The 24,952-nt window shown below is 41.7% G+C and overlaps 1 protein-coding gene across 9 annotated transcripts in view; it reads left to right on the top strand.

Annotated features, from left to right (window-relative positions):
• Window positions 1-6,582: 6,582 nt before the first annotated feature.
• Window positions 6,583-24,952, top strand: part of PSPC1 (paraspeckle component 1) — a 93,099-nt gene continuing 74,729 nt past the window's right edge. For all 9 annotated transcript variants that reach the window (XR_014298113.1, XR_014298114.1, XR_014298115.1 and 6 more), the window contains exons 1-4: window positions 6,583-7,076; window positions 12,961-13,262; window positions 19,963-20,058; window positions 23,232-23,428. Coding sequence is in view for 3 of the 9 variants with exons in the window: in XM_082676032.1 (XP_082532158.1) it covers window positions 6,717-7,076; window positions 12,961-13,262; window positions 19,963-20,058; window positions 23,232-23,428 (955 nt within the window). In the remaining 6 variants the exon portion in view is untranslated. The remainder of the gene's footprint in view (window positions 7,077-12,960; window positions 13,263-19,962; window positions 20,059-23,231; window positions 23,429-24,952) is intronic.

Raw genomic sequence — 24,952 nt, forward strand, 5'->3', positions numbered from 1 at the left:
AGCAAGGAGACCTGGCAGCCAACCCTCGAAGGCCCCGAATGACCTGGTGGCTTCAGGGTAAGGGTTTTTAAAGACTAAAATTAGGGTAAGAGTCTTAAGTGTGTGATCAGCTCATGGTTCTTCTGATTGGTTGGGTCTTAACACAGATTTCTGTCAGTCTGGCTCCAGTTTGCCTGGGTCTCTGACTTTGTTAAGCAGTTTGCATGTGGTGGAGCCCTGGTTTCTGTGAAATGACTCAAGGCTCTGCTCAGATTGTTACCTACATCCCTTGAGGAGGAACTAGAGGTCCTGCAACTGATTTATGGTTCAACTGTTGTTCAAGCTACTATTACTTGTTTCTGCATTTTCTCACTTCGCTAATTATTAGCTGCTTGAGTCTACTCTTTGGAATTCGGGGAAGGCCTAGGAGCTCAAAGCTTTTCCTACAAACGAAAGGTGGGGAACATGGAGAAGCTTATACCCGGAAAGCGGCACAGGGTCCTACTCAGTTTCACTATTGAAACTGATCAAGGGAGCAAAAAAGAGAAAGATAACCAATATGAAGAACCACTGGAGATCCTATGGACACTAAAAACGTAAGAAAGTATTATGATCAACTTAGGTCAAAGAGTTTGACAAATTTGATGTGATAGACTAATCACTTGAGAAACAACTTACCACCTCTGTCCCAAGAAAAAATAGAAAATCTGAATGGCTTGTCTCTGTTTAAGAAATTGACTCTGAAATTACAAGCCTTATCACAAAGAAAACTGCAGACTCAGATTCCTTCTCTGGTGAAATCTTCCATAGGGAAGAGATAATACCCATCTTGAACATAAGCTCCCAGAAAATAGAAAGAAAAGGGCACGTCACAACTTGTTTTACAAGGGCAGAAACATCCTGACAAAGGTATTGAATGAATATCAAAGAAATAACAAAACCTGACAAGAATAATACAAGAAAGAAAAGTTACAGGCCATCCTCTTTCATCCATTTACTTTTTTGGGGGGGGGGTGGCATGGGAATCTTAGTTCCCCTGCCAGGGATTGAACCCTGGCCCACGGCAGTGAGAGTGCTGAGTCCTAACCACTGGACCACCAGGGAAGTCCCCAAACTCCTATTTGCGTAAGGATACTAAGTCATATCAGATTGGGGCCCGCCTAATGAAGGCATTTAAACTTAACTACCTCCTTAAAATATCATCTCCAAGTGCAGTTGCATTCTGAGGTCCTTGGGGTCAGGACTTTAACATGCAGGGGGTTTCGAGAGGACACACCAGCTTTCGCCTTGGCACAAGGACACTTACTATTGGGACCCAGCAGCCTCGACCAGCTTCACCTGTAATTCCTTCCTACCCATCCCTCCAGGGACTTGGCTTTCTAAACTTCCTGTTTCCCCGAGAGGCAGACCCTGTCACGACTCCAGGTTTTGTGTAAGTCGTCTCTCTAGCTGGTTTGACCTTCCTCGCCTCCCTTATTTTTGTTTGCATGTTTATTTGCGAGCAGAACCCGGCTATGTGTTCATAACTGATAAGTTTCAGAAAACGACTTAGGTATCCTTATCTGAAATCCACAAATTCCCCTCAAGAAAGAAGGTAACTGGCAGTGCTGAGAGGCTTTGGGGAGGTCCGTAGCTCTCAATCTTGGTTACATCACGTGAGATCATCTAGGCACCATCGACAGGCGGAAGGCATGACCAAGAACTGCAGGCTTGCAGGCCAAGAGCTTCTTCCCGTATCAGTGCTGGTGTGGCTTGCGTTTTCACTCTCCGCAGATTCGTATTACATTCTTTAACTGAAGAATGACTGCATCTCTTTGTGTTCTTCCGCTAAATAGCTCCAATCAAAGTTTAAAAACTCTATGGTCAGGGCTTCCCTGGTGGCGCAGTGGTTGAGAGTCCGCCTGCCGATGCAGGGGACACGGGTTCGTGCCCCGGTCCGGGAAGATCCCACATGCCGCGGAGCGGCTGGGCCCGTGAGCCATGGTCGCTGAGCCTGCACGTCCGAGCCTGTGCTCCGCAACGGGAGAGGCCACAACAGTGAGAGGCCCGCGTACCGCAAAAACAAACAAACAAACAAAAACTCTATGGTCCTGCATCCTCCTCCTTCTGTGGGTGAAACTCTGCTTATCCGTAAGTTGCGGGCTTCCCTGGTGGCCCAGATTGTCACTCCCTTTGCAGAGAAGGGCGCTGTCTGGTCAGGGCCTCCGAGTGCCTCCGCAAGGCGGTGCCGCGCCTGCTGTGGGCACGTGGAGGCTTTCACAGGGGAGGGTCCGAGGGGTCAGGCTCCCGCGGGGTTCTCGGGGCGAGTGCGCACCCCACCCTGGAAGCCTCGGCCCTGATCCAGCCTCTGCGCCGCCGCCCATCACGCAGATGGGGCTCCAGGAGCCGGGCCCAGGTGCATCGCCCCTCCTCCTGGCACCTCTCCTCCGGGGCCGCAGGGCGCGGTTGCTGGCGCACAGACCGCGGGCCGAGCCCCGCCTGTGGGTGGTGGGGGCGGAGGAGGCGGGGACGCTGGGGGGCGCCTGCGGGAGCGGGGAGAGAACACGGGGCCCGTGCCTGCCGCCTTATCGAACTGTGACCTTAAAACAACTCCGGGGCTTCCCTGGCGGCGCAGCGGTTAAGAATCTGCCTGCCAGTGCAGGGGACGCAGGTTTGAGCCTTGGTCCGGGAAGATCCCACATGCCGCAGAGCAGCTAAGCCCGTGCGCCACAACTACTGAGCCTGCACTCTAGAGCCCGCGGGCCACAACTACTGAGCCCACGTGCCACAACTACTGAAGCCCGCAAGCCACAACTACTGAGCCCGCGTGCCACAACTACTGAAGCCCACGCACCTAGAGCCCGTGCTCCGCAACGAGAGAAGCCACCGCAGTGAGACGCCTGCGCACCGCAACGAAGACCCAATACAGCCAAAAATAAATAAATAAATAAATAAATAAATAATAAAAATAAAACAACAACAAAAGCAAAACCAAAAGGTCCTCCAAAACTGAAAAGCAATGAAACAAGGAGGGAGGTCAGGGGGGAAGAGAAGAGAATATCCAAGAACTGTGGAAGTGTAAATGCAAGTCATGGGAACACCAGAGGAAGAAGAAAGAAAGGAACAGGAGAAATATTTGAAACAATAATGACTGAGAATTTCCCAAATTAATGTCAGATACCAAACCACAGATCCACGAAGCTCAGAGAGCAGGATAAACACAAAAACAAGCTACACGTGGGCATGTCGTGTTCAAACGACAGAAAATTAAAGGAAAAATTCCTGAAAGAAGCCAGAGAAAGAAAACACCTTACCAATAGAGGAACAAAGATTATAATTACATTTGACTTCTCCTCAGAAACAAGGCAAACAAGAGAGAGTGGAGTGAAATATTTAAAGTGTTGAGGAAAAAAAACACCATTGTAGAATTCTGTTCCCTGCAATCTTATCCTTCAAAAGCAAAGGAAAAATAAAGACTTTTTCAGACAAAGATAAATTGAGGGAATTTGTTGCTAGTGAATCTGCTTTATAAGAAATGTTGAAAGGTGTGCTTTACAGAGAAAGAAAATAATATATGTCAGATACTCAGATTTATATAAAGAAAGTAAGAGCACTGGAGAAGGAATGTGAATATAAAATAAAAACTTTTATTTTTCTTATTCTTAATTGATCTAACAGATAACTTTGTTCAAGATAATAATAGAAACAATATATTAAATTATACATATATAGGCTTGTATATGGATGAAATGAATGACTGAAATGATACAAGGGATGAGAGGGAGGAATCAGGATTATTTTACTATTACAAAATACACTACCTGTGAAGTTATCAGTGTTATTTGAAAGTGGTCTTGGATTAGTTGTAAATAAATGTATATTGCAAACTGTAGGGCAACCACTTAAAAAAGTAGAAAAATAAGTACAACTGATATGCTAAGAAGGAGAGAAAATTAAATTATAAAATGCTTAGTTAAGACCACAGAAGGCAGAAAGTGTGGTCTACAAAAATAGGAGCATGATAAACCATAATGGAAAAGAATGAAAATGAATGTATTATATGTATAATTAAGTCATATTGCTGTACAGCAGTAATTAACATAACATTGTAAATCAGCTATATTTCAATTAAAAAGTATAAATATAGGAGCAAAGAACTAGGGCGACAAATGGAAAATGATAAAAAATATGGTATATATTAATCAAACTATATCAGTAATCACTTTGAACATCATTGATATAAGTGCACCAATTAAAAGACAGAGATTACCAATTAAAAGACAGGGTTGATCAAAAAACAAGACCCAATTCTATGTTGTGTATAAGGAACCCACTTTAAATATAAAGGCATAGGGACTTCCCTGGTGGTCCCGTGGTAAAGAATCTGCCTTACACTGCAGGGGACGCAGGTTTGATCCCTGGTCGGGGAACTAAGATCCCATATACCGTGGGGCAACTAAGCCCGTGCGCCACAACTACTGAGCTCGTGTGCCTCAACTAGAGAGTCTGCGTGCTGCAAACTACAGAGCTCACGTGCTCTGGAGCCTGTGCACCATAAGTAGAGAGAAGCCTGTATGCCACAACAAAGAGCCCGTGCACCGCAAGGGAAGATCCCATATGCCTCAGTGAAGATCCCGTGTGCTGCAACTAAGACCAGATGCAGCCAAAAATAAAATAAATAAATGTAAAAAAATAAATCTTTAAAAAAATGTATAAAGGCATATATAGATTAAAAGTAAATGGAGGGGGGAGATTTCCCTGGCAGTCCAGTTGTTAAGACTCCATGCTGTCAATGCAGGGGGCTCGGGTTCTATCCCTGGTCAGGGAACTAAGACCCCACAAGTCGCGTGGTATGGCCAAAAAAAAAAAAAGTAAATGGATGATTTCAGGATACAAGGTTAATACACAAAAGTCAGTAATGTTTTTACACACCAGCAATGAACATGTGGAATTTGAAATTACAAACACAATACCACTTACATTGCCACCCAAAACAAATGAATACTTAGATATAAATGTAACAATTTATCTACAAGATCTATATGAGGAAAACTACAAATCTCTTATTTATTTATTTATTTTTTGCAGTACTCGGGCCTCTCACTGTTGTGGCCTCTCCCGTTGCGGAGCACAGGCTCGGACGTGCAGGCTCAGCGACCATGGCTCACGGGCCCAGCCGCTCCGCGGCATGTGGGATCTTCCCGGACCGGGGCACGAACCCGTGTCCCCTGCATCGGCAGGCGGACTCTCAACCACTGCGCCACCAGGGAAGCCCTAAGAGGGGATTTTTGACCATTCATTCATTGTAACAGGAGGGAAGGCAGCGCATGTGGCTACATATGGAATTAGGTTGGTTGATTTGGTGTGGATAGTGAGCCAATTTTATTTACTGTGCCTTTTTTTTCGGTGAAATTAATAAATTTGACAATATCAGCTGTGAGTGAGGTGGGGAGGATCTCAGTTCCCCAACCAGGGATTGACCCCGGGGCCACGGCAATGAAAGCGTGGAGTCCTAAGCACTGGTCTGCCAGGGAAGTCCCAAGACGTACTTTTATCTTTCCAAAAATTTCTCTGTATCTCTACTTAGTCAACCCCTCCCTACCTCCCAGCTCCTGGCAACCACTGATCTGTGTTCTGTAGCTAGTTTTCCAGAATGTCATATATTCGGTATGTAGGCTTTGAGTCACATTATTGCATCTATCAGGAGTTTAGTCCTTTTTACTGCTGAATATATTCTATTACATGAATGTACCACTGTTAGACTATCCACCAGTTGGACATTTGGGTTGTTTCCAGTTTTCGTTGATTACAGATAAAGCCGTATGAACATTTTCATACAGGTTTCTGAGTGAACACAAGTTTTCATTTCAGTTGGATGAATAGGAGAGGGATTGCTGTTCTAAATCAAGCATTTGTTTAAGTTCACGAGAAACTGAACGGTTTTGTAAAGTGACTGTGAATTCATTTCTTTTTAATACCCAATGAAGACCTACCACGTGCCAGGAGCGGTACTGGACAGAACTGAGTAGTTTGGCCGACTCAGATTATGGCTTGAAGATCTTAAAATATTTGCCATCTGGCGCTTTGCAGAAAACGTTTGATGACCCTGTCCTAGGGTGTGGTCCATAGGTGTTCACGGAGTCCTTCTCTGAGGTGAATAATCAACATCACAATTATTTTATAGAATTGGATTTTTCATTAGGAAATATAATAAAAGCTTGCTCTTGAAAAGGGCAGAAATGTGTTTTTACTTGTTTCAATTACTGGGAAATACCTCGTCATTCAACGCTATGTATAAATCTGCAAGTTTTCACTTTCTGCTGTCATTGAAAATTGAGCTGGGCATCTAAGAGAATGTGGACATTTCCCGAATCACTGCGTTTTCACACACTGCTGCAACTTCCAACATCACTGTCTCCTACGGTGCTAGGGATCTGCCTTCCTCTCAGCCCTGGGAAGGCTGCGAACAGGGACGCGCGCACAACGGTGCGCATGCGCGCGCCACCATGGTGCCGTGGGCGCAGCAGTACGCAGGCGCGTTGGCCCCGGCGCGGCTTCGGCGGAGGGGCGGGGCTTCTGCGGCGTCTCTCCCTCCCACCGCGGCTGTGGCGGCGCCATCTTGGGCGAGCGGCCGGGGCGTGAGTGCGGGCGGCGAGCTGGCGGCGTACCCGAGCGCGTCCTTCCCGACCCGGGTTCCGTGCGCGGACATCGACACGCAGGTCGAGCTCTAGGCCGGGTCCGGGGGGGCACGCGCTGAGATGATGCTGAGAGGAAACCTGAAGCAAGTGCGCATCGAGAAGAATCCGGCGCGCCTCCGCGCTCTAGAGTCGGCGGCCGGCGAGGGCGAGCCGGCGGCCATGGCGCTCGCCCTTCCCGGCGAGCCGCCCGCGCCCGCCGTGCCCGCCGAGGACCGGCCGGCCGAGGAGGGCGGCTTCACCATCGACATCAAGAGCTTCCTCAAGCCGGGCGAGAAGACGTACACGCAGCGCTGCCGCCTCTTCGTGGGGAACCTGCCCACGGACATCACCGAGGACGACTTCAAGCGGCTGTTTGAGCGCTACGGCGAGCCCAGCGAGGTGTTCATCAACCGCGACCGCGGCTTCGGCTTCATCCGCCTGGTGAGGGGCGGACGGGGGCGGGGCGCGGGGCCGCGAGGGCCGAGAGGTCATCCCTTCCTCCCCTCCCTTCCTCTCCCTCCCCTCCCCTTCCTTTCTTTCCCTCCCCTCCCCTCCCCTCCTCTCCCTCCCCCTACTCTCCCTCCCCTCCCCTCGTCTCCCTCCCCTCCCCTCGTCTCCCCTCCCCTCGTATCCCTTCTCCTCCCCTCTCCTCAGCGCGTGCCTCGTGCTTCCCACGGGGACTTACTGCTATTTTATGTCCCGCTTATACATTGTGATACTAGAATAGCACATATTTTACCCCTTTTCAGTCTAAACCTTAATGGGTTTTCCGACATCATGCATAAACTGTGCCTCCCTGATTATCTTTAAAAGAAATTTGAGCGGTGAGAGTTTACACTTACAGGACAAAAGAGCTACTTTATTAGGTTTTTCTATGTGCTTTGTGTTCACAGTGTCACTTATACAGCATTAATGTAATTCGTGTTTAGATGGATTTTGTTTTCTCCAACAGAATATCTTTCTTAGAGGGAGGCCGCTTTATATAAATAAGTGGGTTTTGTGTCTTTTGTCTTTCTAGTTTGATCCTCAAATTTTATGTTCATTGCAGTTTCCCGAAGCTTTCTTTTTGGAACTTAAACTTTCAAAATCGAGTTCTCTCCGTGAGTAGACAAAGGCAGAATTTTAATATGTAGAGAAAACTGATTATAATTCAGTGACACTAGTATTAGGGAGAACATTTGAAGATCTAAATGTCTTCAAGAGAAGGGTTAGACATTTTCTTAAAATTCAAGTTTAATAATTGGCATTTTGAACATGAAATTATAAGTATGTTTAATTATCCTTTGGACATTAGAGAAACAGCCTTTCACTTGCTAAAATTATTTTTAACGTAAATCCAAAACTTATCTTAAAATAAAGGAAGTTAGACTTTTAGGCTTCTACAATAACGTATTATAGGCAACTTTTAGTAAACTTTCCAGAAGGGTGTTATTTAACATTTTAACCATCTTTGGCCTCTGGCACCATCTTGTTCTACTTTGAAGTTGATATTCTGGAGGAAGAATGGTAAGGCTGAATTTCCCTGTTCTGGAAGCCTTATACTTAAGCCAATAAACATTTCTTTTTTGATGTGGAAAAATCTTTTTCCTTCCTAATTTTAAAGCTACTAAAAATTCTTCCTCCCTCAGTGTGTCTGCACTGTCCAATAGAATAGCCACTGGTCGTATGTGAGTGTTCAGCACTCGCAATGTGCCTATTGCGGCCGAGGAGTTGACTTTTAAATTTTATTTATTCTTAATTAATTTATTTTTGTAATTTATTTTTTTCTCAGTTTCCCCATGTTTATTTTTAATTCTTTTTCACACCCACTGTATTTTTATTCTTAATTTAAATAGCCATATGTGGTTTGTGGCTACTGTATAGGAAAATACAGGTCCTCGCTTTTCTTTTCTTTAAAAAAATTATCTGTGGGATTATGAAATGGGGAGGTGAGAAGGGCTGCTGTTGTCTGCTCCTTTGAGATATGCTCCTAGACTCCATCACCCTAAATTTTTGTGTAGGAATGTTAAAAATTTGTCAGTTGGAAATTAGAATTTAGTTTATGAGATTTACTTCATGGATAATTTTACTGTTTAACCTGAACTCTGTGTTTAACAGGTGTATTTAAGAGCTTTAAATATTTCTGAGTTATGTATTTTTTTCTCCTTAGAAAAATCATAGTGCATACCTGATCTGAATATAAGTAATCGTATGGTGGCTGTAGTGTGTACTGGTGGTGTAGAGGCTCTAAAATAGTGGTATAATTTGATCTGATTTGTGTTTTTAGGAATTCTTTTTACTTGTTAAGTAGTTAATATTTAATTTATTTCTAGTTAATTGTAGTTTTCCAGTTAATTGATGAGGTGAGGCAACATTTTTTTTTTTTTTTTTTTTTTTGCGGTACGCGGGCCTCTCACTGTTGTGGCCTCTCCCGTTGTGGAGCACAGGCTCCGGACGCGCAGGCTCAGCGGCCATGGCTCACGGGCCCAGCCGCTCCGCGGCATGTGGGATCCTCCCGAACCGGGGCACGAACCCGCGTCCCCTGCATCGGCAGGCGGACTCTCAACCACTGCGCCACCAGGGAAGCCCGAGGCAACATTTTTGAGATGGTGTAGGGTCAGCATTCCTTGTATGTAATGGTGGGGAAAAGAATATAAGTGGCAGCTACGCGTGAGGTTCTAACCCATATTGTTGAGTCCATGGTACATGAGCGATGAGAAACACTGTGTGTATTTTGGACACATTTTGTGGAATTTTAGACCCAGACGCTGCATTTTAGGTTTTGGATGGTTACTGACAATTTAGATTGGACAAATTTACTGAAAAGTTGTAGTTCATTTTAAAGCAAGCTTACTGTAGTTAAAACTGTCATTAGTTTGACTGGAACTTGGTTTCTGCTTTTATTTTCCCCTACTTTTAGCTTTAGTAAACCAGATTTCTGGAGCAGTGATTCACAAAAGTGTGGTTGGTCCCCGTCCAGTAACTTCAGATCTCTTCCTAGTGTAAGCAGAAGTCCACTTAAATGATTTTCCCTGCCATTCATGCTAGCAATGCTGACCCTAAACCATCTCAAAAATTGTTAACTGGGAATTTGTTAGAAAAGCAAATTTTAGGGCCCCACCCTTGATCTACTGAATCAGAAAATTTGGGGTTGGGGCCCAGCAATTTTAGGATTTAACCACCCTTCCGTGTTATTCTGATACTTGTTAAAGTTTGAGAACCATTGTTCTAATTAAAGAATTAAAATCAACTGAATTTACTTTTAGTCAGTCACTGGGGACTAAACCCCCTCCTCTAGTGCTTTTTTATGTTTAATTATGAAATGATATGTGCTTCTTATAGATCGTTGAAATATTAGAGGAGACGTAGCAGAGAATGTAATGGGCCTGCCCAGCGTATAGTTTGAAGTCATCTTTTATTTCAGGGACATTCTCTTTTCTTTTTTTTCAGAGACATTCTGTTAATTACAATTCTAACATTAGCAGATCTTCCCTACCTTAGTACATTTAGTAAAGATGATCACTGTTAAACATTGTGTAATTTTTCCATAAAAATCAAATTGTACCATACACATTGTATTGTGCTTTGAGTTTTCTATTTAATGTAAACATCTTCAACATCTTTTCATGGCGCTAGATTCTTTTTAAGGACCACATTGTATTTCGCAGTATGAATGTACTGCAGGCTACTTAAGCAACTTTACTGAATGACTACAAGGATTTTTTCATTTTGCGTCAGTGTATTTCCTTATACTTATTAACTTATTAGTACTCTTGCGGTGGGGAATTTTCACCATTAGTAAACAGTGGGAGAAAAGATCTTGTGCTTTGGAAAGAGCTGTTGGAAAGTGAAAGTGGAGCCAGTGGAAATCATTAGACCCTAGTTGAAGCAGTCTCTGTCTTGGGGTAGTCACTTCAGTTTCTTTTTGTTTTTTGTATTCCTTTCAGTTAAGAACCTGTAGTTTACGTTTTATGAACAGTGATGCAGAGATACCAGCTGGAAGGCTGTATTCATGGTGTATTGATGGAGGTTGTGAATTTTGTATAGATAGAAATAAGCATTTGTGTGTGATCTTGGGCAGGGTACTTGAACCTTTATAAGCCTGTTTCCCCATATGCGAAGGGAGGATAGTAACAAAACCCACTTCGTTAGATTGTTGGTAAGGATAATGAAAGATAGTGCACACACACGTGTGTGTATATGTGTATATATGGGGGGAGGAATGAATGGCTGGCATGTAATAACCACTTAATAAAAGTTATCTTATTGTCATTATCGGGAGCTATGAAGTAAAGAAATCTGGTTCATTTCAAATACATAATTTTAATTGACTTCACAGTTTCTTTGATACACGTTTAGAGCAGTGGTTCTCAAATGGAGTGGTTTTGCTTCCCAGGGGACATTTGGCAATGTCTGGAGACATTTTTGGTGGTCAAACTGGGGGGTGGTTCTACTAGCATAAACATCCTACAATGCACGGGACAGCCCTCCACGGTAAGAAGTATCTTGCCCCTAATGTCACTAGTGCTGAGGTTGGGGGAACCCTGATGTTAGAACCATTTAAAACCATAAAAAGTATAAACTTTGAAGGTGGACTGTGGCATTGAAAATTCCGGACAGCATAAACATTTTATTTGGCCAGAAAGTATTAAAAATTGAATTTGTTGTCAACAGTAAAAAAGTACTTGATTTAACATAAAAACGGAGATTTCTTGCTCATCCTGAAAAAAAGAAGATACGTGACATTGTCACTATGTCTGACTGAATCTGAGCAGGAGATGCCCTCTAGAAACACTTGACAGTTTTACAAAGTCCTCCAGGCTCTCTCTATTCCCCTGCCTGCAAACATACTATTATGAATAATTTCAGAGTATAGAAATGAACATTCATACACTCAACACCTAGATTCTACAGTTAAATTTTGCTGTATTTTTTTTCACATATCTGTATTTCTTATCTCCATCCGTCCATCAGTCGATGACTCTTAAACACTTCAGCATGCTTATCATTAACTAGAGTCCAATATTGTTTTTTAAGGTATTTGAAATCTACATATAATGAAATGCACAAATTTTAAGTGTATGGTTTCATGATTTTAGATCAAGATGTTATCATCACCCCATGAAATTTCCTCACGTTTCTTCCCATTCCCAGTTATATGTGTGACAGCATTTTGATTCAAGACTCTGTTCCTAAAATCTGCCTCTCAGAGTTGCTGGATTACATGACATCTTAGCTGCAAAGGACATATCCCTTGTTAGATATTCGTGAAATGTTTGCTGGTACTACTACTACTGTTACTAAGTTAAGAGTAATAAACAGAATGGCTATTTTGAGTATCTATAAAAAGGTTAGTTTCATTTGTCTTTGTAAAATTGGTTCTGTAGGTAGATTTTTGCCTAAGTGCTGTAATTTAAAGCTGTTGTGAACATTTTAGGGATTGAATAAAAAGCTATTGTGACCTTATTCATAAGAAAGTACATTGTACTTTTCTCACAAATGCGTATAAAGCCTCTTTCAGTTTTTGCTGGGAAGTTTTCACAGCACAGGAAGAACATACTTGTAGTAAGTTTACCAGTTTGTTGTTTTAGATGCCTGTTTTATACCAACTTTGAATTCTTCAAGAAGGATGTTCTCTTAACTTGTAGTTTCAGCAATGAACATATTTTCTAGTTTATAATAAGTGTATGTGCACTTTTCTGTATAATGGAGAGAACTCTTTTTTTGGGAGAGAACTCTTATAGCCCATGAATGTGTGTTTGCTTCTCTCACTGTAATGGTGAGAAATGTGTGGCCCATGAAAGTATTTCAAAAGAGGTGATTAGTAACACCTGATAGTAGTTTTCTTACAGATAATATAAAAGAAATGGAAATAAAAATGGAAAGGGATTTGTCTGGCATCGGAGAGGCGGTATGCTTTATTAAGATACAAATATCAGAAACATGGAGTGTGTAGAGAGCTAATATATTTTCAGTAATAGTTTCTAGTAACTGGTAATTGGTCTCAAAAAGTATTATGTGTTTCTTTTAATACATGTAGGAGATTGATAAAAGATATTTCTTTGAATATTTAATAGTTGGCAATTTGTTTATGAGTAGATCATCTTTAAGTGATGACTTTTTACACGACATTGAGGTTGGAACTTTCTACTTAAAATGTTTAAAATTAATTATCTTTAAAATATTAATAAAATGCATGTGATACCATCATTGAATGACGCAAAAACAGAATGACCTTATCAGTCATTTTCTAAAGCTGCCCAGCTCTCCTCCCTAGAAACAAACCACTATTTAAAATTTTTTGTTACTGTAATTTTTAAAAGGTGATTTTTTTCTTCCTAAAAAGGAGTCCAGAACACTGGCTGAAATTGCAAAAGCAGAGCTGGACGGCACCATTCTGAAGAGCAGACCTCTCCGAATTCGTTTTGCTACACATGGAGCAGCCTTAACTGTCAAGAACCTCTCTCCGGTTGTCTCCAATGAGCTTCTGGAGCAAGCATTTTCCCAGTTTGGTCCAGTAGAGAAAGCTGTGGTTGTTGTGGATGACCGTGGTAGAGCTACAGGAAAAGGCTTTGTGGAATTTGCAGCAAAACCTCCTGCACGAAAGGCTCTGGAGAGATGTGGTGATGGGGCATTCTTGCTAACAACGTGAGTTTAAATGTCTTGTCATTCTTCTGTACAGTTACACATGGGCTTCTCTCTGTTCTCACTTCTTTCTTTGCAGTGCATTCTGTATGTTGTCTTGGCATGTGGTAAGTAGGTGTTGAGTAAATACTCAGTGAATACAAATAGGGTATATTTATGTACCGTCAGGAGTCATACTTTATTCAGACTTCAGTGTACTGATCCGTTCTACATGAATCTCAGGAATGTTTTGTACTACAATTTTTGTTCAATTTACTGAACGTCTATTGTGTGCAAAGCAAAATGTTACATTTAATGAATGAATGATATTTTGATCAACTTTGAAGTATAATTTACATATGTTAAAATGCACCCAATTTTGCATGTAGAGCTCAATGAGTTTTTAAAAACGTATGTATGTAGTCATGTAACCTACTACCACAGTCAAGATATAGAACATTTCCAGCATTCAACAAAAGTTCCTTTGTGTCCTTTTGCAGTTACTCCCCACCTCTTATCCCTGCCTAGACTGCTCTTGATCTTTCTGTTATTATAAATTAGTTGTCTTTTCTTGTATTTCATAGAAATGAAATCATATAGTGTGTGTTCTTTCATGTCTGATTTCTTTTGCTTAGCGTGTTTATGAGATTTCATCCATATCATTGTATCAGTATTTTGTTCCTTTTTATGGCCGAGCTACAACTTTGTCCGGTGACCTGTGGGTGGATGTTCAAGTTGCTTCCAACTACTGGCCATTGTGAATAAAGCTGTTATGAACATTTGTGTACAAAGCTTCTTGTGAACATTATGCTTTCATGTGGCTTGGGTAATACTTAGGAGGAAATGACCATATGTTCAGCTTTATAGGAAACTGCCAACCTGTTTTCCAGAATGTTTGTACCTATTTACATTCCCACCAGCAGCGAATGAGAGAGTTCTAGTTGATCGTGGCCTTGCCAGCACTTCGTATTTTCAGCCTTTTAGATACTCTAGTGAGTGTAGTGGTGTCTCATTGTGGTTTAAATTTTATTTTCCTAATGACCAATGATGAGCATCTTTTCATGTGCTTTTTGGCTATTTTTATGTGTTTTGTGAAATGTCTGTTGACATTTTTTGCCTGTTTTTTAATTGACTTGTTTGTCTTACATTATTAACAGATCTGGGTACAGGTCTGTATTAAGACTATTTCTCCCAGTCTGTGGTTTGCTTTCTAATTTTTTAAATAGTGGTTTTCAAAGGCAGAAGTTTTTATATTTGGTGAAGTCCAGTTTATCAATTTATTTTCTTTCATGCTTTGTTCTTTTTGAATCCTTGTATGATATCTTCGCCTTTCCTCAGGTAGCAAAGCTTTCTCTTGTTTTCTTGAGAAATTTCATAGCTTTTTATTTAAACCTGTGATTCGTATTGAGTATGTTGGGAGGTAACAGTTTATTTATTTAACATAGATATCTGGGTGTTCTGGCACCATTAATTGAAAAGATTATGATTTCCCCTTTGTTACCTTTTACCTTTATCAAAAAACTGGAAAAAAAATCTGTACTCTTTTTTCTGTTTAATTGATCAGTATGTCTATTACACCAGTACTGTACTTTCTTAATTGCCTTACCCTAAGCTTTGAAGTCAGATAGCATCATCCAGCTTTATTCCTTTTGCAAAATCGTTCTGGTTATTATCATTTCCTTGTATATCCTTATTGGTTTTAAAATCAACTTGTCAATAAAAAGGATTCTGCTGGGCCTTTTTTTTTTAAAACATCTTTATTGGAGTATAATTGCTTTACAGTGGTGTGTTAGTTTCTGTGTATAATCTGCTGGGCTTTTGATTGGCATTGCTTTGAGTTTACAGATCATTCTGGGGAACATTAACATCTTCTATCAACCTTTTCCAATCCACGAATGTGATGTATCTCTCCATTTACTTAAAAATATTTTAAAGTAATTATGATGGGCATTAAACCTGTTGCCATATTAATATGTCTTTCCTTTCAGTTTGCCCACAAGAAAGCTCTGGATATGCATTCTTACTTAGTCTTCAGACTGAATTTGGTGTAAAAGTTCCTTAGTTGATTACTGAATTGATTTCTTTTATCTGATACTGTGCCCACCTCTGGCACTTGTGCTGTTGATTGGGATCATTCAAATATTTTAGGATTTGGGGAATTGGATACAAAGACAGTGTAAAAAAATTGTTTCCTGGCCCCAAGGAGCTTCGTTTGGTGATTTGTAAAGCATTTTTCAGTTTGTTTTTGACAGTTAAGCATTTGTGCGAAAGCTGTTTTATAGCAGATGTAGCATGAATTACAGCTCTGCCAACTTGTTCTCTCAGGGACTTGGCTCTTGTTCCCTTTGCTTAGAGATGCTCTCTCTCCAGATCATCATGGGCCTTGCTCTTGCATTTTATTCACATTTTGCTAAGATGTTATCTCCTCAGGGAAGCTGACTGTTTTATCTTAAAATAGCCTGATGCTTTATTCTCCAATTTATTTTTCTTCATAGCACTTAGTGTTAAGTTGCATGTCTTTCTCTGCGGTAGAATATAAGCTCCACTAGGGCAGGGACTTTGTCCGGCTTAACACTATAATCCTAACATTTGTATTCTAATATTTCTTGGCCACATAGTAAGCTTGTAATAGTTATTTAAAGAGTGAAGGAAGGCAAGGACTAAAGCAGTAGGCAAGGTGTGTGGTTAGTATGTTTTTTCCACTGCAGGCTTTAATTGCTGTTTTTTAAAGTCATAGCCAGGCATTGGTAAATATTTAATTCTCACGGGTAGCTTTTAGAATAATTTATAACAATTTTGAGGGAATGGGCAAGGTGTTGAACATTTTATGTGTCTTATTTCATGGATTTCCAGAACAACACTGGTTATTATTTGTTCCATTTTTCAGGTGAGAAAATTGGCCCAGAGATGTTAAGTAATTTGCTTAAGATTGCACAGCAGATAAATGGTGGAGTTTAGCCTGATGCCAAATCCTTTGCTTCTTTTTTTTCTTTTAAGTAAATTTATTTATTTATGGCTGCATTGGGTCTTCGTTGGGGCACACGGGCTTTCTTTAGTTGCGGCGAGCCGGGGCTACTCTTAATTGTGGTGCGTGGGCTTCTCTTTGCTGTGGCTTCTCTTCTTGCGGAGTAGAGGCTCTAGGCGCGTGGGCTCAGTAGTTGTGGCACACAGGCCTAGTTGCTCTGCGGCATGTGGGATCTTATCTTCCAGACCATGGATCAAACCCACGTTCCCTGCGTCGGCAGGTGGATTCGTAACCACTGTGCCACAAGGGAAGTCTCTCCCTTGCTTCTTTTTTTTTTTTTTTTTTTTTTTTGCGGTATGCGGGCCTCTCACTGTTGTGGCCTCTCCCATTGCGGAGCGCAGGCTCAGCGGTCATGGCTCACCGGCCCAGCCGTTCCGCGGCATGTGGGATCCTCCCAGACCAGGGCACGAACCCGTGTCCCCTGCATCGGCAGGCGGACTCTCAACCACTGCGCCACCAGGGAAGCCCTCCCTTGGTTCTTATACTGTGCTGCAGGTGGAGTGGTTTCTTCTTTCTGTAGACTCTCCTTACTCAGGTCCTTTGTTGTTAAACATTCTCATGGAGCTCAGGATGCTCTTCTCCCTGCTGTTTGAATAGTTGGTCTCAGCTGAAGGGTCGCTTTATGGAGAGGATTTTCTGGACTGCGTTATCTAAAGTGGCGCCTCTGTTATTCTTTCTGACAGCATCGTTTTTTCTTCTTAGGTCTTAAAATGGTTCTTTTGTTTACTCATTTTTTTGGAGGGGGTGGGTCTCTTAGAAGACTTTCAGGGATTGTTTATCATTGTATCCCTAGCCCCAACTGCAGTCTTGGTACCTGTTAGGTAATCAAATACTTACTGATGGACTGACTGTATCTCAGATATCTGAGGTAATACAAGTGATTTATAGGAGTGGTATCACAGGGATTTAGTTTCTAAATGTAGACATCTTGTGTAATCAAAATTTCTCTTGAAAATACCTTTAAATTGTCATAAAATGTTGTATACTACACGTGCCTTTAGGTAAATGACCTTGTACACAGTATATATAATGATTACCACACAGTATGCAAAACTATGTGTAAATTATATGTCTGTGCTGTTTTGAAATTACAAAAGAGGCAGAAAAATAGAAAAAAGGGGAAATTAAAAAGCTTCACCTATGATAATAAAGGTATGTCCACATCTTTAAACATTAGAATCACACCTAGAGCAGCAGAGGTGCTCATGCCTGGAGCTCACAGGAATTGGGGAGGCATAATGATAGGTGCTCACTTTTCAAATTTTTTTCCCTTTCCCTTTTTTCTTTGGTTTGTTATTTTAAAGATCATTTCAGGTTAACTTCAATGAAGATATAGTGGTCTGTTCTTACTATTTTCCAACTGATACCCTAAAGATGATGTTGGAGTTGCTTCCTTAGAAGGAGGAAAAAGTGTATGTTTTAATTTCAGTTTAGAGAAAGATATTTTCCCTTTAAAACAATCCTTTAATGTTAATATAAATGTTATCTACACTCACTGATTGTTAGCATTTTGTCATAGTTTTTTCACTATGTGTACAAATTTGTTTTTTTCTTAGCTAATTCATTTAAGAGTCAGCAGTGGATACATACTTGACCCCTGATTACAGTACTTGGCATGTATCTTCTATGAATAAAGCCACAATATAATTGTCACACTGAGGAAACAATGTTTATCCAATATTTTTATTTAATATTGAATATTAAAGTTTAATTTTAATTGAATATTATGTTTCCCCATTGCCTAGTAATGTGTTTTATAACTTATTTTTTGCAATCAAAGATCACACATTGAATTTATTTACATCTGTTATTTCCTTTTATCTGTTTTAGCTCCCCAAATGACAAAAATGTCAGTGTTATGACATTAGCATTATTATTTTTTTAAATTTTATTTATTTGTTTTTGGCTGCGTTGGGTCTTCGTTGCTGCCCGTGGGCTTTCTCTAGTTGCGGTGAGCAGGGGCTACTGTTCGTTGTGGTGCGCAGGCTTCTCATTGTGGTGGCTTCTTTTGTTGTGGAGCACAGGTTCTAGGCATGTGGACTTAAGTAGTTGTGGCGCGTGGGCTCAGTAGTTGTGGCTTGCAGGCAGGCTCTAGAGTGCAGGCTCAGTAGTTGTGGCATGCGGGCTCAGTAATTGTGGCTCACAGGCTCAGTAGTTGGGGTGCAAGGGCCTAGTTGCTCCGTGGCACGTGGGATCTTCCCAGACCAGGGCTCGATCCCATGTCCCCTGCATTGGTAGGTGGATTCTTAACCACTGTGCTACAGGGGAAGCCCCAGTACATTTTCCTCTTGAGGTCTCTTCTGATTTTTCTCTAGGGTGGTGGTGGCCTCGTGGTGTTGAAGTGGAGGGTGCAGGTTTCAGTCGTTGCTGGCCTCGGTTCAGGTGTAGTTCTTACCTGGCTCTGTTACTCTTCGAATGTTTGTGGCCCTGCCAAGGCTTCCAGTGGTTAAGTGGTCCATATAGTGCATCTTCTTCATTTTGTCCCTGGGCCCCTTTGGGTGCTCTTAGAATACTAGATCTTCCTATGGGCTGGGTGGGTTCAGGAATTCTTGGCTGCTTTCTCACACCTCACTGGGTTATGTGTACTCTTGGAGGCTGTGTTTACTTATTCTTTCTTATGTTTCTGTTTTTATATGTTGGACACGAGATCTCACCCTGGAAAATGAGGCCTGTGAGTCCCTTTTCTTTTGGGTTCCCATGCATTTTATCTGAGGTTTCTAATCTCGCTGTCTTCATCACCCCAAGGTATTCCACATCTGCTTCTAATTCATTTTCTCTCTAAAATGTCTTCATTAGCCCAGGAATAACTTTATAAATAACCGATTTATATCTTTCCTTTCCCTACAGTGGAGGATTTAGTCTCTTAATCTCTGGACCTTTATTTATTTGTAAAGGGAAGCATTCTGAACTGCGAAAGCCCTTTCACCTCTCTAGCTCCTCTGTTAACACCTCAAAAATTAACCGTGACTTTTTTGTCTCTGAAGCATCTCTGTTCAGAAGGCAGTATAAATAGATTTTAGTCTGTTTGCATGGTGAGAGACTGATAGCAAGGAAAGTTTTAATATCAGTATATCATCTACTGCAGTTACTTCTCTTTCTTGTCTTTCCTCAGTGAGCTTTCCCTTCCTTTGGAAAACAATAAAGGAGGGTTTCCAGGTCAGATCTGTCATCATCCACTCTTCTTGTCCCCCCACCCCGTTTCCTCCTTGCATGTGTTGCTTCTGGCCCCGCCTCGTTCCCTTTTTCTTGGCTGATAATCTTTTAGGTCTCATTTTGGGTTTTAGAAAGACTTTTCTTTACAAGACCGGTTGGACACAGAGGGAGGCTGGCAGGTGGGCAGTGGTGGGAATTTGAGGTGATGGGGTTGGGGGGATGAGGACGACACACACAGAATGAGAGTCAGGTACTCGCTCTTCTGCATTGTGCTTTGTAAAAGTTAACTGCGGTGCTCACGCAGGTTCGTGGTTGATGTATTTTTCTGTCACCTTGAATAGACTCCATTCTCTAAAAATAAACACTCATTTTTGACTTGGACATTCACCTGTGTCTGTGCAGCCAGTGTTTTTGACTGATTTCAGACATTTTACTCAGGAAAGAAAATTTCCAAGTATGTATCTTGGAGTTACTATAAAAGATTTCTAGGAGGACGTTAATTCTTGATACTGTATTAATTCTTATTAATGCTTTTTACCTGTCCAGGACCCCTCGTCCAGTCATTGTGGAGCCCATGGAGCAGTTTGATGATGAAGATGGCTTGCCAGAGAAGCTAATGCAGAAAACTCAGCAGTATCATAAGTAAGATTTTACTAACAAAGATAATTTAGATCTGTGCTCTCAAGGGTATTTATTACTTCACATTTGTAATCGAGTATTGTTGGATTATAAGGTGTGCTGTTTAGTCATACAATCTGGTTAGTAGAGTGGGCTGGTCTACATGGAATGCTAGTTTTCTTGTGTATATTGGTAAAATGTTAACTTGACTTTGAAGTCTCAACTTTTACAACTGGGGCATGGATGGGGTAGGTAAGAGGATACTGTCAGTAGTATTTATGCCAGAGAAACAATGATTTTTTTTTTTGCGGTACACGGGCCTCTCACTGTTGTGGCCTCTCCCGTTGCGGAACACAGGCTCCAGACGCACAGGCTCAGTGGCCATGGCTCATGGGCCCAGCCGCTCCGCGGCATGTGGGATCTTCCCAGACCAGGGCACGAACCCGCGTCCCCTGCATCGGCAGGCAGACTCTCAACCACTGTGCCACCAGAGAAGCCCTGAATTTTCTTTTTTTGATATTTATTTATTATTTATTTGGTTGCACCGGCTCTTAGTTGTGGCAGGTGGGCTCCTTAGTTGCGGCTCATGGGCTCTTTTAGTTGCTTCTCGGCAGCTCCTTAGTTATGTCATGTGGGCTCCTTAGTTGTGGCATGTGAACTCTTAGTTGTGGCATGCATGTGGGATCTAGTTCCCTGACCAGGGATCGAACCTGGGCCCCCTGCATTGGGAGCACGGAGTCTTATCCACTGCACCACCGGGGAAGCCCCAATAAAGAATTTTAGATATGTAAATTTCTGTATTTAGTATGCTTCAGGTGTATTATGAATTAAGAGTTAGGAGACTTTTTGAAATATTTATTTATTTATTTATTTATGGCTGCTTGGGTCTTAGTAGCAGCACATGGGGTCTCGTTGCGGTGTGCGGGCTTCTTTATAGTTGTGGTGCATGGGCTCCAGAGCCCGTGGGCTCCAGAGTGTGTGGACTCTGTAGTTGTGGCACGCAGGCTCTCTAGTTGTGGCACGTGGGCTTCTTGCCCCGCGGCATGTGGTATCCTAGTTCCCCGACCAGGGATCGAACCGGCGTCCCCTGCACTGCAAGGTGGAGTCTTAACCACTGGACCACCAGGGAAGTGCCATGAGTTAGGAGACATTTTGGCAGGGGTGGAGTGGAGAAGGTTCTAGTTAAATAACTTGGCAAAGAGTTAAGAATTTTTCTTAAAGATGAAAAAGAAAAATAGCCTGTTTTCAAAATGTTATATGTTATTCTTTTTGAATTACTTTTCACTCAGTGTGATTCAGATATTTTTGCATAAGTGGCCTGTATGAATATGTTGTATTGTTCTTAACCAGTCACTCATTTATTATAGTAAATAAAACTGTAATGGACTTCCCTGGCGGTCCAGTGGTTAAGACTCTGTGCTTGCAAAGCAGGAGGTGTGGGTTTGATCATCTCTGGTTGGGGAACTAAGATCCCACATGCTGCATGGAGTGGCCCAAAAGAAAAAAACAAAAAACCTGTAATATTTGCATGCATGAGTTCAACAAATATTGGAATGCCTTTGTGCTAGGCACTGTTCTTGGTCCTGCCAGTGCAACTTAGAACTGTTTTTGCCCTCACAATGCTTAACGTTTCTCATGGTGGGGCTATACAATAATTAATGAACCAAAGATTATAAAACATATGAAGTAGTGAGAAATACCATTTAAAACCAAGAAAGTGAGGTCTGATGGCTTAGATCAAAGGGTATGCATATTTAACTGTGATTAATACTGCCAGATGGTTCTCCCCAAATACTATACCAATTTATACTTATGAGTGTATGTATAAAAGTATTTTTCTTTGTCCTGACAGAAGATGGATGTTATGATGTTAAGATTTGATAGTGTAGGCTCAAGATGACATTTTATGCATGCTTTAATGAGCATTCCTTGATTTTAGTGCAGATGGATGTTTTTCCTTGTAGTTGATTTAAATGACAAATATGGGTGCCTCTTATTATTATTTTTAAAATAAATTTACTTATCTTTGGCTGCGTTGGTTCTTTGTTGCTGCACGTGGGCTTTCTCTAGTTGCGGCCAGCGGGGGCTGCTCTTCGTTGCAGTATGCAGGCTTCCATGGCAGTGGCTTTTCGTGTTGCATAGCACGGGCTCTAGGCGTGTGGGCTTCACTAGTTGTGGCTTGCAGGCTCTAGAGCGCAGGCTCAGTAGCTGTGGTGCATGGACTTAGTTGTTCCACGGCACGTGGGGTCTTCCTGGACCAGGACTCCATCCCATGTTCCCTGCATTGGCAGGAGGATTCTTCACCACTGTGCCACCAGGGAAGTCCCACAGCTGTTTCTTGTCACTACATTTACCCTCTGTGACAACCTCTCCCTTTATCTCCCAACTTTGTCCCATCCACCATCTTCCCCTCCCCACCCCACAATAAAAGTTAAAATTTGTGATTGCATGCCATCTGTACTTTTATTGATGAGTGAGAATTATGTTCTTATCAGTACTTTTGAATAACTGAAGAATTTCTTTGACTGTCAGGTACATTCACAGGTCTTAAATTTTTTCGGTCATTTATTCATTCATTCAAAGAAATAAATACTAAATGTGTACAATGTGCTAGGTATGTCTAGGTACTTAGTTACAGTTACAGTGGTTAATAGAAATTTCATGTACTCATTGAGTTTATAGTCTAGCAAGGCAAACAAGTATTAAGCCAGTTGTAGTAAATTAGGCCTACAGTTTTTGGCCTAGCCAATGAACCTGGTACATAACAGTTAACTGTATCTGCTTGTATTACTATCCCTAAAAGTTATACTTTTAGAGAGAAAAATCTGACTTCAGCCAATTAACTTAAGGGACACTTGAGTCATACGTTGCAGCCTACCTTATATAAAATTGTTGAGTGAAAACCAGGAAGGCCTTATTGGAGTTGTTAATTAGGGGAGTGCAGATTGTAGCATCAGATTGCCTAGGTTTGAATCCTGGTGCCCTTACTAATTAGTTGGGCATCTTTGGGCAGTTTCTCAAACTTAGGCTTGTTAAAACCTGCTTGACAATGTTGCCGTGATATATTTCACGGAGGGTACTTGTCAACAGTGCCATGAACATTGTAATAGCTCAGTGAATGGTAGTGTTTGTTGTTCTTACATGTCATTTTACCTTTGAAACATAACATTTCTGTGTGTCTTTCCTTGTAAACTTAGGGAAAGAGAACAGCCGCCGCGTTTTGCTCAGCCTGGGACATTTGAATTTGAGTATGCATCTCGCTGGAAGGCTCTGGATGAAATGGAGAAGCAGCAGCGCGAGCAGGTTGATAGAAACATCCGAGAAGCCAAAGAGAAACTGGAGGCGGAAATGGAAGCGGCCCGGCATGAGCACCAGCTGATGCTCATGCGGCAAGGTAAGACGCGTTTCCGTGTAGGTGTCCCCGTTGACACCTATTACTAAGTCGCTAGTTAGGGGTTTAGAGACAGTTGAAACTGAAAATGCTAGAAAGAAACATTTCACTTCTCTGAGAGAACTTCCTTAGGAAAAAAAACTTACTAAAAATAAGTTACCTACATAAATAGTATTGTTGGAGGTGATTAAGGTTGTTAACTTTTGCCAGAAGTGAGTACATGCTTCTGCTGGCAAAGAGAAGCCCAGTGGGGTGATTCTGGGTATGTAGTTGTGGCATAAAGTCACATATCAAGATTTCGTTTGGTGGAAAGAAAAATTATGGCAAATGCTGGCTATTTAAGATTCTTACTACATGTCAAAAGATTTACAGATGGATATTCCTTGGCAGAGATGAAAAAGATTCATGTGTGCTGTTGGGTATGGGAATTCAGGAATACTAAATTCTGAGTATTTGGCAAGAACATTTTAAACACTTGAGGCAGAGCTAACTGAATTTTTAAGAGCACTCATAACAGGTGTTATACATAACATAACATTTACTCGCATTCATTGGTCAGATACCTAACATGTCAAGCTGCTTAAATATATCTCAGAAGCTTACTTCTTCCCATTCCTGTTTCTAGGTTTCTTTTTATCCCTGTCTGTATTGTTCATCTCTACCCTTTCTTCTTTCCTGTTAATTCTCCAAATAACTTTTTCTGGTTCTTCCTATTACTCATCTTTTCCATTATCTGTAAAATTTTGGATTTCTTTTTTTAAAAATTATTTATTTATTTATTTTGGCCATGCTGTGCAGCTTGTGGGATCTTCGTTCCCTGACCAGGGATCCAGCCGGTGCCCCCTGCAGTGGAAGCACGCAGTCCTAACCACTGGATCCCCAGGGAATTCCCAAAATTTTGTATTTCTTAAAATAAAGCATCTGATTGCTTTCTATTTTGCTCTTAAATTTTTTGCACTTGTTTTTTTAACTTAGCACTTCAGTAAAGTTCTGTGTACCTTCTCTTGACTGCCCCCAGAGGTCATGGCGCCACAGACAGCTGCCCAATTTCTGCAGCAGACTTCTTCTTTTTTTAAAAAAATAAATTTATTTATTTATTTATTTATGGCTGCGTTGGGTCTTCGTTGCCGCACGTGGGCTTTCCCTCGTTGTGATGAGTGGGGGCTACTCTTCATTGTGGTGCGTGGGCTTCTCACTGCGGTGGCTTCTCTTGTTGCAGAGCACGGGCTCTAGGCACGCGGGCTTCGGTAGTTGTGGCACATGGGCTCAGTAGTTGTGGCTTGCGGGCTCTAGAGCGCAGGCTCAGTAGTTGCTGCATTGGCAGGCGGATTCTTAACCATTGTGCCACCAGGGAAGTCCCTAAAGTATTCTTTATACTAGAGCCAGTATTTCTTTAAAAGGTGAAAATTTGATCATCATTCATCTGTAAATCTTTTTGGTAGATTCTCATTTCCTTTTGGGTAAAATCCAGGTTAGTTTTTTTTTTAACTGTTCAGTAAATGTTTATTGAGCAATTGAGCAATTACG

The sequence above is a fragment of the Grampus griseus genome, assembly GCF_964374135.1.
Source record: "Grampus griseus genome assembly, chromosome: 18".
Lineage (NCBI taxonomy): Eukaryota > Metazoa > Chordata > Mammalia > Artiodactyla > Delphinidae > Grampus > Grampus griseus.